The sequence below is a fragment of the Ostrinia furnacalis genome, unplaced genomic scaffold (assembly GCF_004193835.3).
Source record: "Ostrinia furnacalis isolate ACB-3 unplaced genomic scaffold, ASM419383v2 OfSCF2274, whole genome shotgun sequence".
Classification (NCBI taxonomy): domain Eukaryota; kingdom Metazoa; phylum Arthropoda; class Insecta; order Lepidoptera; family Crambidae; genus Ostrinia; species Ostrinia furnacalis.
In genome coordinates this window covers 656,440-669,954 of record NW_021132513.1, presented here as the reverse complement: position 1 = coordinate 669,954, position 13,515 = coordinate 656,440, and the positions used below count along the sequence as shown (strand labels likewise).

Below are 13,515 nucleotides of genomic sequence, written 5' to 3'. Positions count from 1 at the left end.
GGCAGTAAATCCTGATTCTTTTAGGCTCAAAATTTCTTAGATGATTTTCCAGGTACCTGGTCTGCTCTTTGATTGGTGATTCACTTGTTTCATCCACTAGGTATATTTTTCTCGTTAAAATGTACAAGATCTTGTCTGGCCGCTTTTTGATCAAGTCTGGGATACATAGGTTCATGGATTTGGTAAGCTCTTTCTCACAGTCGATATTTTCCATCGCCAGGTAGTTTTAAAGTGTATGCCTTCATTTTTAGCTGTAGAAAGGGGCTTATAACTAGAGGGTTAGTGAATTATGACTAAGGTGTTAATAGTATTTTGTATTGTCAAAGCGTCAAGTCTTTTGTTTTTAACCTGCTTTCAACAAAATGTTAGTCGGGCCACCTCTTTTTTTGTATGAGTTGTACTTTTGGTTGGTGAATGGTTTACGACATGCAGATGTGACTATTAGTTTTTTTTTTTGCAAAGCAAAGGATCTCTACTAGCTGTTGTTTCAAATATTTTTTTTGTGTATTTCGTGGCAAATGTGTTTAAAGTGTCCATCTACTAATGGTAGTGCAATAGTGAAGTTAAATTTTATTGCTTTTGGAAACTTTTTATGGCGACCAAATGTTGACCTTTCTTGGTACGCGCTTTGAAATTTTGTGCAATAGATGTCTGTTATAGAATGTGTTTGGTGAAAGTTTTGTAGGGATCTTTCTGTGTTATCAATTATTATTTATACCTACTATAATGACATGCAAGAAGTAGAATACAATGTATTCTACATACATGTAGACATGTAAAGTACATGTGGAATCTGTATGTATCAAAATTATTAATAAAAATGTAAAGTTTATGGACCAAAAGTTAGAGCTATTCATTTGACAAACTACGATCTATGTTACATATTTTAAATGAAAATACTAGATCATAATTATGCGTTTGCTTTAGTGCTTTTGGCAAGATAATTGACACCAAATATTTACATAAATATAAAGAAAGAAAGATAAGGAAAGATCTCACCGGGTTTCGTCGGATTAGTTTTCTAGGCTTTTAGCTTAGGCGCTGTGCTGGTCACTGTGTACTCGCAGCTTTTTTCTCACCTACAGTTTTTCTCACTCAAAAATACCACTAATTTGACCAGCTGACTATGTTAATAGTTAATCACGACTATGATTTCGGGTAATTTTCACTGTTAGAACATTTGTGTTTCACCGTCGCGTCGGCGTCAAACGCCATTTGTAAGTGCCTTTTAGGGTCGGACCGTCTGGAGCGCACGTGTTGCGCACGTCCACTCCCGAAGGCTGCCCAAAACGAACTCTCTAATATTGATGTTCCTGACATAGTAAAATATACTTAGGACTTAATAATCATGATTTCCACAAAAACTGTTGATGAGTCGACGTTATAATGTTACTGAGCGTATCCAAATTTCGAGAAAAACTATGATCAAACGAACTTATTTAGCATACAATAGGTTCTTCAGATCTCACGGTTATACGCGATGACGAAGGTGCGAAAAAATTCAACACATTATTTGCTTCCGTTCATTTTCAGGAACTGTAACCACTTAAAATAAAAAATAGACTGACAAAATTCAAAAGAGAACATCTGTTTTGCATATCGTCCTCTGATTCTTCGAATCTAGATTTTATTTTTGCTTTACTACGACTAATTGTATTTGCTGGAGCGTGAAAATACTACTAATAGGCATTTAGTTTGTCTAAGTCCGCAGATTATTGTATAACAATAGAAAAAAAGAGATTAGCCTGATTAACAAGATCATGCTTCTAAATTATGTCTATGGTTAGCTAGTGGCGGAAGTATGCAGTTAAGTACGGTCATCTCATCCCGGCCATTATGCAGTGCATCTGTCTTGACGCCTACGCCTACTGTTTAAACTCACTTTTTGTCCCACCCATGATATCTTTTTAAGTGGACCCCTCGGTTTCACACGAGATGTGATCATCGGGATTTGGATAATTCAAAAAGATATATCTTTCTTATGTCTTAAAGATTAACGTAGATACTAGTTTTATTGAATTTTCTACAACAGTACTGATCCTCATTGCCGTGTCTAAAGGCCCATATTTCTAATTTAAAGTTCATAAATGATTGAGTATTCCAATCCAAACAAAACATTGGCCATCGTTTCAAAAACTACCACCAAACACTACCACACCCTAGCAACACCGACCTGGTCAACAACGTGCCTCCGCCGCTGAGGCAGCAGCGGCGAGAAAGGCCCGGCTTGCGGCGCGCGCGGCAGTCGCGGGTCGATGAACGTCGTCCGCCGCATCACGTGGTCCACGAAGAAACGCTGTAAACGCGCGCGATGTTAGTAAGCTTTGCCGTCTCGAGGGTTAAGTGGAATCGAAAAAAAAATATTTTTTTTATGCATAACAAGGCAGGTATTTGACCACAATCGCACCTGGTGTTTAGTGGGATGCAGTCTAAGATGGTAAAGCCTGGCCCGTGAGCACGTAGAATTTTATCCAATGACCCCAAGCTACCCATCCTTATCGGTCGCGCGTAATTATGTTGCTTTCGCACTCGCACACTCACTGCGGGCGCCCGTCGCACAGTCGCGACAGCAATATAATTACGCGCGAGCGATAAGGGGTCATTGGACAAAATTCTACGTGCTGACGGACCAGGCTTTACATATCTGCATATAATATACCTGACTTTTGTAACTGAACAAAATGTGCGCTTGCGCATTGTCAGTATCAAACTTCGGCGTTGGTTAGACTACCTATGAGCATCAAGGGTCAAGGTGGACTCAAAAAATTGAAGCAACTTTAGTAACTAACTGGAATAACCACTTTAGAATGTGCGCGTGCGCATTGTTAGTATCAAGCATTAGCGTGGTTAGACTACCTACGCATTGCAAGGGTTAAGTTGGAATTGATTTTTTTTAAATACCTAACTTTACGTCTAACTAAACTAAGAAACGCTGCAAAACGCGCGCGCTTTGTTGTAGAGCTTTATGCTAGACTGCCTACACACCTCAAGGGCTATTGTGGCCACAATGATAAAGTACGTAACTAACTGCAGAATATGCGCGTGCGCATTGTTAGTACAAAGCTTTAGTGTTAGTTAGTTTTCACATTTACGGCGTTAAAGAGAACTCTCTGTCGCAGTATTTTAAACGCGCCAGACGTTAGTTAGTCTGATTTACTGAAAACGTTGTAGAAAATCATCTAATAGCGTTTTTTCTGATCACGTTCGAAGGAGGACAAATCTCGGTTGGTCTTGGATACCATATCGAGGTACTATCTTCTATAACCATGCCATTCCTGGTCAGTTGAATGTCTGACCCAAACGGTCGGTCTACCGACTCGCTGAACATATTGTTGAGCACCATCTCGTCTATTTACTGATAACATAACGTTAGAAAGACATCCAGGCATAATCTTCGAAACAATGTTCATCAAACTATATGTAACGAAAATACCTTGGAAATATACATTCTCTTCACATTACTATGCTTAGTTACCTTGCCATTCCTGTCCAGTTTAGTGTCCCACCCAAGCGGCAGGTCTCGGTCCGACTCGCTGAACATATTGACCAGCGCCACCAAATCCCGGTTATGTTGATACCGCTCGAAGGATGCTGTGTCCCGGCGGATCTTGGAGATCATGTGCTTGAGGGTAGAGTTGCAATTGTAGAGGGATGACGCTTCCTGGAATAACAACAAGACGGAGTTAGGAAATAGCTAGGTGCACTTCAGCTTCGTTAGACTATAATCATACGAGAACTATAAATTAAGTGCCAAAATACTGGTCAAAGGAGATCTTAATGGCATGATTATGTCTTAATTACAAGCGAATGACTCATAATATTAATATTTGATTTTAATAACGTAAATAATTTAACTGTTGTCGTCATTTCATTCCTAATACAGAACCGCTGCTATTAACAACAGAGTCGATTATTATCTCATCATGTTAACGTAACATTAATTATGGACCAGTCTGATAACATTTTACAAATTATTACGTTTGTATATCTGTTATTTAATGACTAATGGCTAATCGCCACTTTGTAAGCGTTACAAATATCTCGCCGTGACCGGTCGGACACCTTTAGTGCCGATATCATCAGTTGAAATGCGTCAACTGGTTACCGGGAACGTTATTATAATATCTTACTCATTATATTATACTATTTTCGGTTTTCGGATCCGATATTAATTTTTAACGATCTTTCAATGGCCTGATCTACATAATTTGATTTAAACATGCATTTTATGATCTTAAATTGTTTTTGATAATTGAAACACGGTTATGAGCAGTTATTTAGATATGCATAGAACTTTACATATGAATATTCAAATCGTATTGAATCGATGTCGCAAATTAGAAATTATTGATCTTGCATCGTTTAATCATGTCAACGATGATTTAATTAAGTATTTTTTATATCTGACTCAAATAAATTAAAGCTTTATTATCCATTCTAGCCTAAACTACTTGCAAGGACATAAAAAGGGCCACTTCAGCTCTGTTCCTAAAATCTAACTAGAGTTAAGTAACGGTATTACATTTTTTAAATTGTCTCATTACAAAGTTCGGGAATAAACGAAATAAAGGCTTTATAGGCCACGCTAACGGTTTACGTAACACGGTTGAGTTAACTGCGCACTTCGCTGGAATGCAAGTCTCCCTCGCACTCACCCGTGTTCGTCTCGTTCGTACCAGAGCGTCGATGTGACGTCACGGCCAAGGTGCGCAGTGAACTTGCCAGGGTTGTACTCACACTTATCAAGCTTAGATTTTTTACTTAAAATAGTAAGACACGGGTCTTAACGCGACGTTTATTAATGAGTTACATTATGTACTCACGGCTTGACGTTTCGGCTGCGATGCTGCCACCGTAGTGACTCACTAATAAACGTCGTCTTACTATTTTAATGAGGGTTTTCGCGAATAAAAATCCGCCAGATGGCAATACGCAGACGCGAGGTCCAAATGCTGCATGATTGGTGGATTTTGACATAACATTGACAGATATGTCAAAATCCACCAATCATGTAGCAGTCAGACCCCACATCCACGTCCCGTCATCTAGCGGATCTTTCATTCGTGAAAACCCTCATTGAAATGGAACGAGAAAGTTTAAAATCTTAGTTTTTTTACTTGTTAAAAACATCACTCACTTGGTTCATATGCAGTATGGAGTAGAAGTCTGGTCGTGCTAGGAATTCCGCAGCGGGGTGGGGGGCGTGGGGTTCCGAGGCGCGTGACGTGCCGGCGGCGGGCGGCGCGGGCGCAGGCGGTGCCTCCTCCTCGGATAGTTGTGTGCGAGTCATAGTGCGGCGGATCGATTGGTATCTGGAAGGGTAATTGATTATTTTAGTCTTTAGAGTACTTCAGCTAAACTACTAAGGCTGGGTTGCACCATCTTACTTTAACTTTGACAAACGTCAAAAATCTGTCAAACTCCATACAAAAACACCGGTTATCGTTTTAGTTAGGTGGTGCAACTCAGCCTCAGTTTTTCCATTTAAATAAGTACATAATGGATGCAATAAAATATTGAGTATTGAGTATTGAATATACCGCGTGGTTCATATTCAATTTTATTTGCCAACTAAGGCTGAGTTGCACCACCTAAATTTGACCGTAATTATAACGATAACCGGTAGTTTTTGTATGGAGTTTGACAGCTTTTTGACGTTTGTAGTTAAAGTAAGATGGTGCAACCCAGCCTAAGTGTTACAAGTTGTTATGTTTATGATAAACTAAAGAGCTCGTAAAAGTTAGGTTCTGACAGAATAGAATAGGACCAATCTCACTCTTCCCGTGGTCGTCATATAAGAGACGAGTAAGGGACAATATGCGAAGATTAGACCTCGCCAACCCATCGGGCTAGCGTGTGTAGGCCAATATCTCCGTTTGAATCTAGTACATTAGAGAGGGTTGTACTCCTTCTGTAGAGAGAGACTACCGCCTCTGTGGTCTAGTGGTAAGACCACCTGCTTCAGACGCAGAGGTCCCGGGTTCGATTCCCAGTGGGGGCAGATTTTTCTGTTCGGTTTGGTTGGTGGTAGGACTTGTTCTAAGTCCGCCTGGCTAGCTACCAACATCTTACCTAATGTCTACTCACGGACATTGCCCGCGGGCGGCGTGACCGGAGGGAGCGGCGAGCGTTCGGCGAACGAACGAGCAATGTTCGGTTCGCGAGCGAACATCTAAGAAGACGATCCTGACGCACTCTCTTCAACGACCTTGCACAAAACGGTCTCGATAACATTGTTAATTTATACCGAATAGACAACTAATTGTATACAGTCCACTCTTTCATTTTATTAACTTCCACTACACTCACTATCGAAGTAACACCTAAGTATATCGCCATAACAACAATGTTAACAGCATTGTTGTGTTCCGGCAGTTACAGGTAAGATAGGCAGTTCCTCTGTGGTTGAGGATTCCGGGTGAAGCTCGCTTCCACCTTTGGCCTGATCATCACTTACCATCAGGTGAGACACATGCCAAGAGCTTCCTCGTTGTGGATAAAAAAAAGACTAAATAACCTGATAATGATGATTCGAGACTATTAGAGGCAATGGTCCCATGCCTCTAAGCAAGCGTGGGGTATACCAACGCCACCGAGTTGCGAGTAAAAATGAACGGTTGAATGTTTCATCAAGTAAAAGCAGTAAACAACTTACCTCCTATCCAGCTGTCTCCTCTGCACCTCGGGCGCTGGTGACCTTGCGGCTGTCCCGTTGACGCCCGGCCTCTGCCACGTCGTGGTCCTGTTGATGTGGTCTATGTAAAACACGCGCCCGTGACTGTCCATCCGAGCTTCCCAACCTGAAGACATGAACATAAATTGGTTAGTCTACAAAATAACTAAAATTTAAGACAAATAAATTGTAGAGAAGTGCATGCATACCTGCAGGTAACGGCTCTTCACATTCGATAATCCCCCCAATCATATTGGCAGGGAAATCGCCAGTCAAAGCCATTTGTCTCGAAGCCCTCTCCGGTATCGAAGGCAATCTGATGCCAGCCATATGCCTCAAAGGCGTCGGCGAAGCTACAGCATTGTCGTTGTTATCATTGTCCTCTATTGGTCTCGGCCTCCTGAACACGACGTCGTCGGGAGGGCCAGCGTGAACGATTGTAAAGTGATTACTATTCACAAACTCTAGATTTGGAGATCTTATCTCCGACGTTCTTAGCTCATTTGTGAATTCCACCATTTCGAAGTTTTCGTGTAGTCTGCCTTCACAGTTTTGAATAGGGGGAGGATGTAAATCGGGGGGTGGCATGGGCCTGGGTCTCCTCGCGTGGTGAGTGGGGGTGGGCGGACACTGAGGCACGGCCGCCCCGGCTAACGCGGCCACCCTTGTCAACACCCTCGGGTGTGGCCGAACAGGACTCTCGACGTTGCTTCTTGAAGCGTTATTAGAGGAGTGCTTTGGTGTACCTTCGCAACCAAGATTTTTCAACAAGTGTCGAGGTAAACTTGAATGCTTCGGGGTTGAACTTTCACATGAGTATTTTCTATTCATTAACATAGTCCCAACGCTGGGAAACATTCTGCTCCCGTCATCAACTGGAGAAGTGGAATGCGATGAGTTACAAGAACTCGGAGCGTTGGAGCTATTGTTATCAGTCTCTCTATTTGGCGCATCTATATGCGAAGAGTTTAAAAAAGCCGTCATCATTGTAGGTGTGTTGGCTCTGACAGAACTTTGCCGCGTAAGAGGTTTATGCCCTTTGACGGTTAGTTCTTTTTCTTCAATTTGATTCCTATTATCATCCTCAAACTCAGAATGATTACTTATGTCGTTCAAAAATGTATTTTGAGCCTTCTCTTCAGATTTGGCACGATTAGGTGTAAGATTGACCCCGTCTACAGTATCTGTGGGGGGACTGGGTTTGTCTTTTCTTGCGAATGTTGTCGTTATGTAGTTGTCAGGTCCTATATCTTTAATAAACATAATGTTTTTCTTATTACTAACGCTAGGGCAACCTTCAGGTACGTTTTTCATTTTCTTTTCTTCAGCTAACCTAGATATTTTCATAGAAGAAACAGTGGATTCACATAAGCTGCCATCTGTTTCGGGAGTTGCTAATGGTGCTACATTTTGACCTCCTCGCCAAAAACTAGCCGTCGAAGACATAGCTATTTGATTACCAGAGTAAAATTCGCCAGGTTTAAAATCATTTATCTCGCCTTGTAACGTTGCCGAATTAGTGATATTGTTATCAGTAAAGAACTGCTCATCTATATCAATTAATTCAAAAGTGAATGTGTCTTCGGGCTTTGACAGTTTTTTTGGCTTTCGATGTCTCGGTACCTGCGGCGGAGACAATGCATGCATTCTCTCGAGCGGTTTGTGCGATTGTCTCGGCGGTAGCGGCGGCACCGGCGATTTTTCCGCATCACTCGGCACATTCGCACCTTCTACATCATATACGAACTTCATTATCTTGCAGGGGTTCTTTGGAGACCATATTTTATAATATTCCGTACCTGGCGACGTCGGTGATTCAAACCCGGAGTTCACTTTTGTTTTCTTTTTGACGCCATTCAATGTGTGACCACCGCCAGTATCGACGGGAGGAGGACATTTCTTTTTTACACCTGAGGACGTGGGCCTACAGTCCATAGCACTCTGAGATTCACTATTTACAGATTGAGATTCTAAATTACTAACTAGAGATTTACTAGCATCACATTTTGTTTGTTCGAGATTCAAATGGTTCCCGTTACTTTCTAAAGCACTAATTGAGCATTTGTCTACGTTGTCGCTGAGATGTTTGATGTCTTGGCTGGAGCTCGCGGGGACGAATTCTACTCTAGGCGGGTTTTCGGAGTTCATTTCAAAACTCTCGTTGTTGTAAGAGAAGGGCGAGACGTGGTCGCCGCTCCTCTTCCTCGACATGCCCTCCTTGAGCCTTGAGGGCAATTTCTTAAGGTCGACTTTAAACCGCGACGGCAGCGTTGGAGATTCCGCGACGCACTCTTCACCTTCGCCATTGTAGTAACGAAAGCAAAGGAGTTGCTCACAATCTGTAAAAGAGAGAAGATATGTTACTATCATCCAATGTGTCCATGTATTATAATGTTTAAATCAAAACAACACATCATTAAGTAGCAAAAAGGATAGGCAATGCGTAATAGAATCACCTTCATAAGGTTGATTAGGCTCATCAAGAAGCCACATTATGTCGCCGCTGGCGCATCCGGTCGCCGGCACGCGCTCGACGATGCCAGCGATACTCGCCGATTCTGCAACAAACGAGAACTCATTATAATTCGAATTCAAAAATACTATGTACCTAACTCGTAATTCAACTTCACTGATACTTAACAAAATTCAGTGAACTCATTTGCATATTATGAGACGTGTGTAAGTATTAAAAATAAATAAAAACTAAAGGTACGCCGTGCAAAATCTCATTTCGACGTAGAGCCGGTACCAGTACCTCTAGTAGGAAAAACTTTCGAGTTCGTTTCGTTGCGTATTCAAAGTGTCATCGAAAAATTTTGTATGAAAAATTAAACAGCGCCCCCTATATTATAGCCGCCCTAGGGGGCGCTGTTTAATTTTTCATACAAAATTTTTCGATGACACTTTGAATACGCAACGAAACGAACTCGAAAGTTTTTCCTACTAGAGGTACAGAACGAAAAACAAAAAGGGCGCAGGTGCAAAAGACTCGACATTAAAAACAAACAACAACCAAGCGAAGTGCACCGCAGACAGACCACGCTGAACCCTTCTGTTTTTTATCTAACAAAAATCAACAGCGGGTGAATGTTGCTCGCGTTCGGCGCAGGCGCATCACAAATTATGCGCCAGACGTAATCACCGGATGCGGGAGTCGCCCGCACATTTTACGCGAAATAATCGGAGCCACCGAATTGCCAGTTAATTGGGGAAACATGGCCATAAATATCACGGGGGCAAATTGATTCCGCAACTGAATTCAGCTGGATCCACCAAAGCATTACCATATTTTGATTGGATTAATATACGAGCGGCCGCCTAACATCTTCCTGCCGTTGATTAAGTGTTCGATCCCGTCGTAAATATCGAAATGAGTGGAAGCATTTTACGTCAAACGCTTTTATTTTTGACCGCAAATAAAGCTCAACGCACCGCATTATACTTAATGCTATAAAAAGGTCGAAGGAAGATCATGCCGAGGAGCAAATAAACTAAACAGTCTTGTAGCAGGATAAATCGCCGTATTATCTCGAAGTTGTTTCCGCCTGGAAATAATTACTCGAGTCTAAATACGGCGGGAGATCGATCGCTCCCATTAGTTTTTTGTTTCCAATAATTTGTTACCCGGCTTTTGGGCAGAGACAGGCTGTTTAGTTTGATTGCGCGCTAAAATTATGTTTAAGCGAGAGTCATTTCCTCTCCAGTAATGGCTAGTGATAAGTAGTGGTTGGTAAGGCAGCCGGCGATGGTGGTGATTAGTTAAGTAAAGTAGTTCATGACGGTGTCGATGACGACACGCGGTGACACAGAGGGCGTCTATTTCCGGTCGGTGACGCAACATCCACGCGCGCTTCCGTCCGCAGGATATGGGAGGAGATACAAGTGTAGCTCGTACGGAGATCAACCACGTTTCCGCGGGATTTGAGATAAACCCAATACGGTGTGTGCCTATTGTTACAAAAATTAGGGTAAACTGAGATGTTTTTTACGCATAACAAACAAGACAGGTATTTGACCGCAATCGCACCTGGTGTTAAATGAGATGCAGTCTAGGATGGTACATATCTACCATGTAAGTGCCTATTCACTCTCGCCCTGAAAAGGCCCGGATTATAATGTTGATGTTCCTGACATAGAAAAATATACCTAGGACTTAAGAATCATGATTTCCACAAAAAGTGTTGATGAGTCGACGTTATAATGTTACTGAGCGTATCCAAATTTCGAGAAAAACTATGATCAAACGAACTTATTTAGCATACAATAGGTTCTTCAGATCTCACGGTTATACGCGATGACGAAGGTGCGAAAAAATTCAACACATTATTTGCTTCCGTTCATTTTCAGGAACTGTAACCACTTAAAATAAAAAATAGACTGACAAAATTCCAATGAGAACATCTGTTTTGCATATCGTCCTCTGATTCTTCGAATCTAGATTTTATTTTTACTTTACTACGACTAAACGTATTTGCTGGTGCGTGAAAATACTACTAGGCATTTAGTTTGTCCGCAGATATTTGTCTAGCAATAGAAAAGAGATTAGCCTGATTAACAAGATCATGCTTCTAAATTATGTCTATGGTTAGCTAGTGGCGGAAGTATGCAGTTAAGTACGGTCATCTCATCCCGGCCATTATGTAGTGCATCTGTCTTGACGCCTACGCCTACTGTTTAAACTCACTTTTTGTCCCACCCATGATATCTTTTTAAGTGGACCCCTCGGTTTCACACGAGATGTGATCATCGGAATGGCGCCGACACCTCGTATCCTTTACCAAACTAAACAACCTGTCAATATGCTCCGTTGACACGCTAAGCACGCATGGCTCCTCGACTTGGTAAAGGTAAGTTTACGCACCCTTAAAATAACATTAAGGGTAACAGATTTAAACAATAGTTCCCATTCCCAAGTGTCTTGAGTCGAACGGGGTTCAAAAGGAAATGATAGTTTAAAAGGGTCGTAGCCGCGATGACAGAATCCCATTAGCGAGTGACGATTCGACAGTTTCGCTGCCACAATTATATCCCTGTTGATGTGCGGCTGAGACGAGCTTTCAGCGCATTAACAACTCGTACGACGAAAGCTTAAACGTGGTTAACTTTTCACCCTCACGTTTCGAGTAGACATTAAAAGAAACGTGTGCATTCACAGGTCCGTTTGTGGCCTCCATAAAATCGCCTAATGCCTAATGGTAATGCATTTTAAAATTCCTTTTCATTCATTGAAAGCTCCATTAAGGTCCGGTTAATTTTACGAGTGGTGGCCACTTAAAATTCCCTGTGGTCCACAAATCGTACCGGATATTGGGAGTTTATTCAGTGCTGGTTCCATTAGCACCTTCAAGATAGTGCGGTGACAGTTATCGCGCTGAATGTCAATGATGACTGATGAGCGGGTGGCACCAGACAGACGGCGAAGGGCGAGGGTGACACAGTATTTATTGTGGAAAATGGAAAAAAATCCAATAAGAAAATATCACGCGTAAATAGATGCGAAATTGCAAACTTCATTATTTTATGGAAGAAGAAACAGGTATACAATTGATTAGAATTATTGTGAGTCTTGTTAGGGATTCAAATGGAAATGAAGAATTGCTCTATGCAACTTTGCAAATAGTGAACAAACCTATTTTGAAATGTTATACGATAAGATATGAATTAATTATTTGATCACATAAAATTCAAAGATAAGTTTACTACAGGAAACTAGAATTTACAAAGTAAACAACTTTATGCACATAATGCATTTGCACATAATGATGATGATAAAATTATACGCAATAATTGCTAACTTGCAAGAAATAAGGTAAAATAATGACTGCCATTCATCGTCTTGATTAATATTTACCTGAACACAGCATAATCACGTGTTTCTAGTTATTGATCGTACAATTTCGCAGAAAAACACTTTGCGTAGTAATAATCCAATATTTTCTGGCCTCTGTTTTTCAAATGTGAGTCATTCTAATCGCTATTCAAAGTGCGGGTGCGCGCCTCCAGTAAAACTGGAATGGAAACCGTAGATAATGTCGTCTAACAAACGGGAATGTGAGTCATTATTGCATTAAATCGTTTTTACGTCAATCAAATTGCTATCTGAGAACAATCTCGACATGTTTACTTTAATGTGTTGTCAGCTAACGATTATAATGGGCGAAGATCGTTTGCGGGCTTGTATAAACAATGAAAACACTACTTCAATGTTTAGTGTCTCAATCAACTGACTCTAATACCGGCTTACGGTTTCATTCATATAAGGAGCAGCTGAGCCAGCACTACATACGGCAAAGCCGACGCCTCTCATAATAGCTACTCGTGCTAGTTTCCCAAAAAGGGCAGCAGCGGAGGCGCCCGTTATCACCATCTGCGTTGACTCGCTCTCTTGGCATGTCGATAATCGGAGCTATTAGAGACCGAACGAACTTGAATTTACAATGATCTATTTATATGGGATCGACTGTTTTATTATTATTGCGGTAAAGAAAACAAATTCTTATCTGAGAAGACGGTTTGCGAGCGGCCGGCGCCGGCTCATGTGGGCGGCGAGGGCGTAGCGTAACGCCGGGATGTAGTGGTTCTCAAACAGTTTCATTAACCATAAATATAAATTTAAATAAGATTGTCTCTATCTACTTCGGAGTCGGATTATCGACTATCGAGTTGAATTTTTTGAAAATTACAACTGTCTACAGCATTTTTGCGCACGGGTTATGCATAGCTTATTTTTATTGCTTTATGACCTAGAAATAAGAATAACAACAAAAAATTGTTCTGAATTTGCTTTTATGTGTAAAAAATAGAAAAATTCATATCAATGAATGTATGAAACATGAACATAG

The 13,515-nt window shown here is 41.3% G+C and overlaps 1 protein-coding gene across 1 annotated transcript in view; it reads right to left on the bottom strand.

The window, feature by feature from the left end:
• Hecw (Hecw ubiquitin protein ligase) overlaps window positions 1-13,515 on the bottom strand; it is a 109,055-nt gene that overhangs the window by 67,178 nt on the left and 28,362 nt on the right. Inside the window, exons 3-4 of the mRNA XM_028307511.1 lie at window positions 9,130-9,231; window positions 6,883-9,012 (exon numbers count right to left, since the gene is read on the bottom strand). Coding sequence (XP_028163312.1) covers window positions 6,883-9,012; window positions 9,130-9,231 — 2,232 coding nt within the window. The remainder of the gene's footprint in view (window positions 1-6,882; window positions 9,013-9,129; window positions 9,232-13,515) is intronic.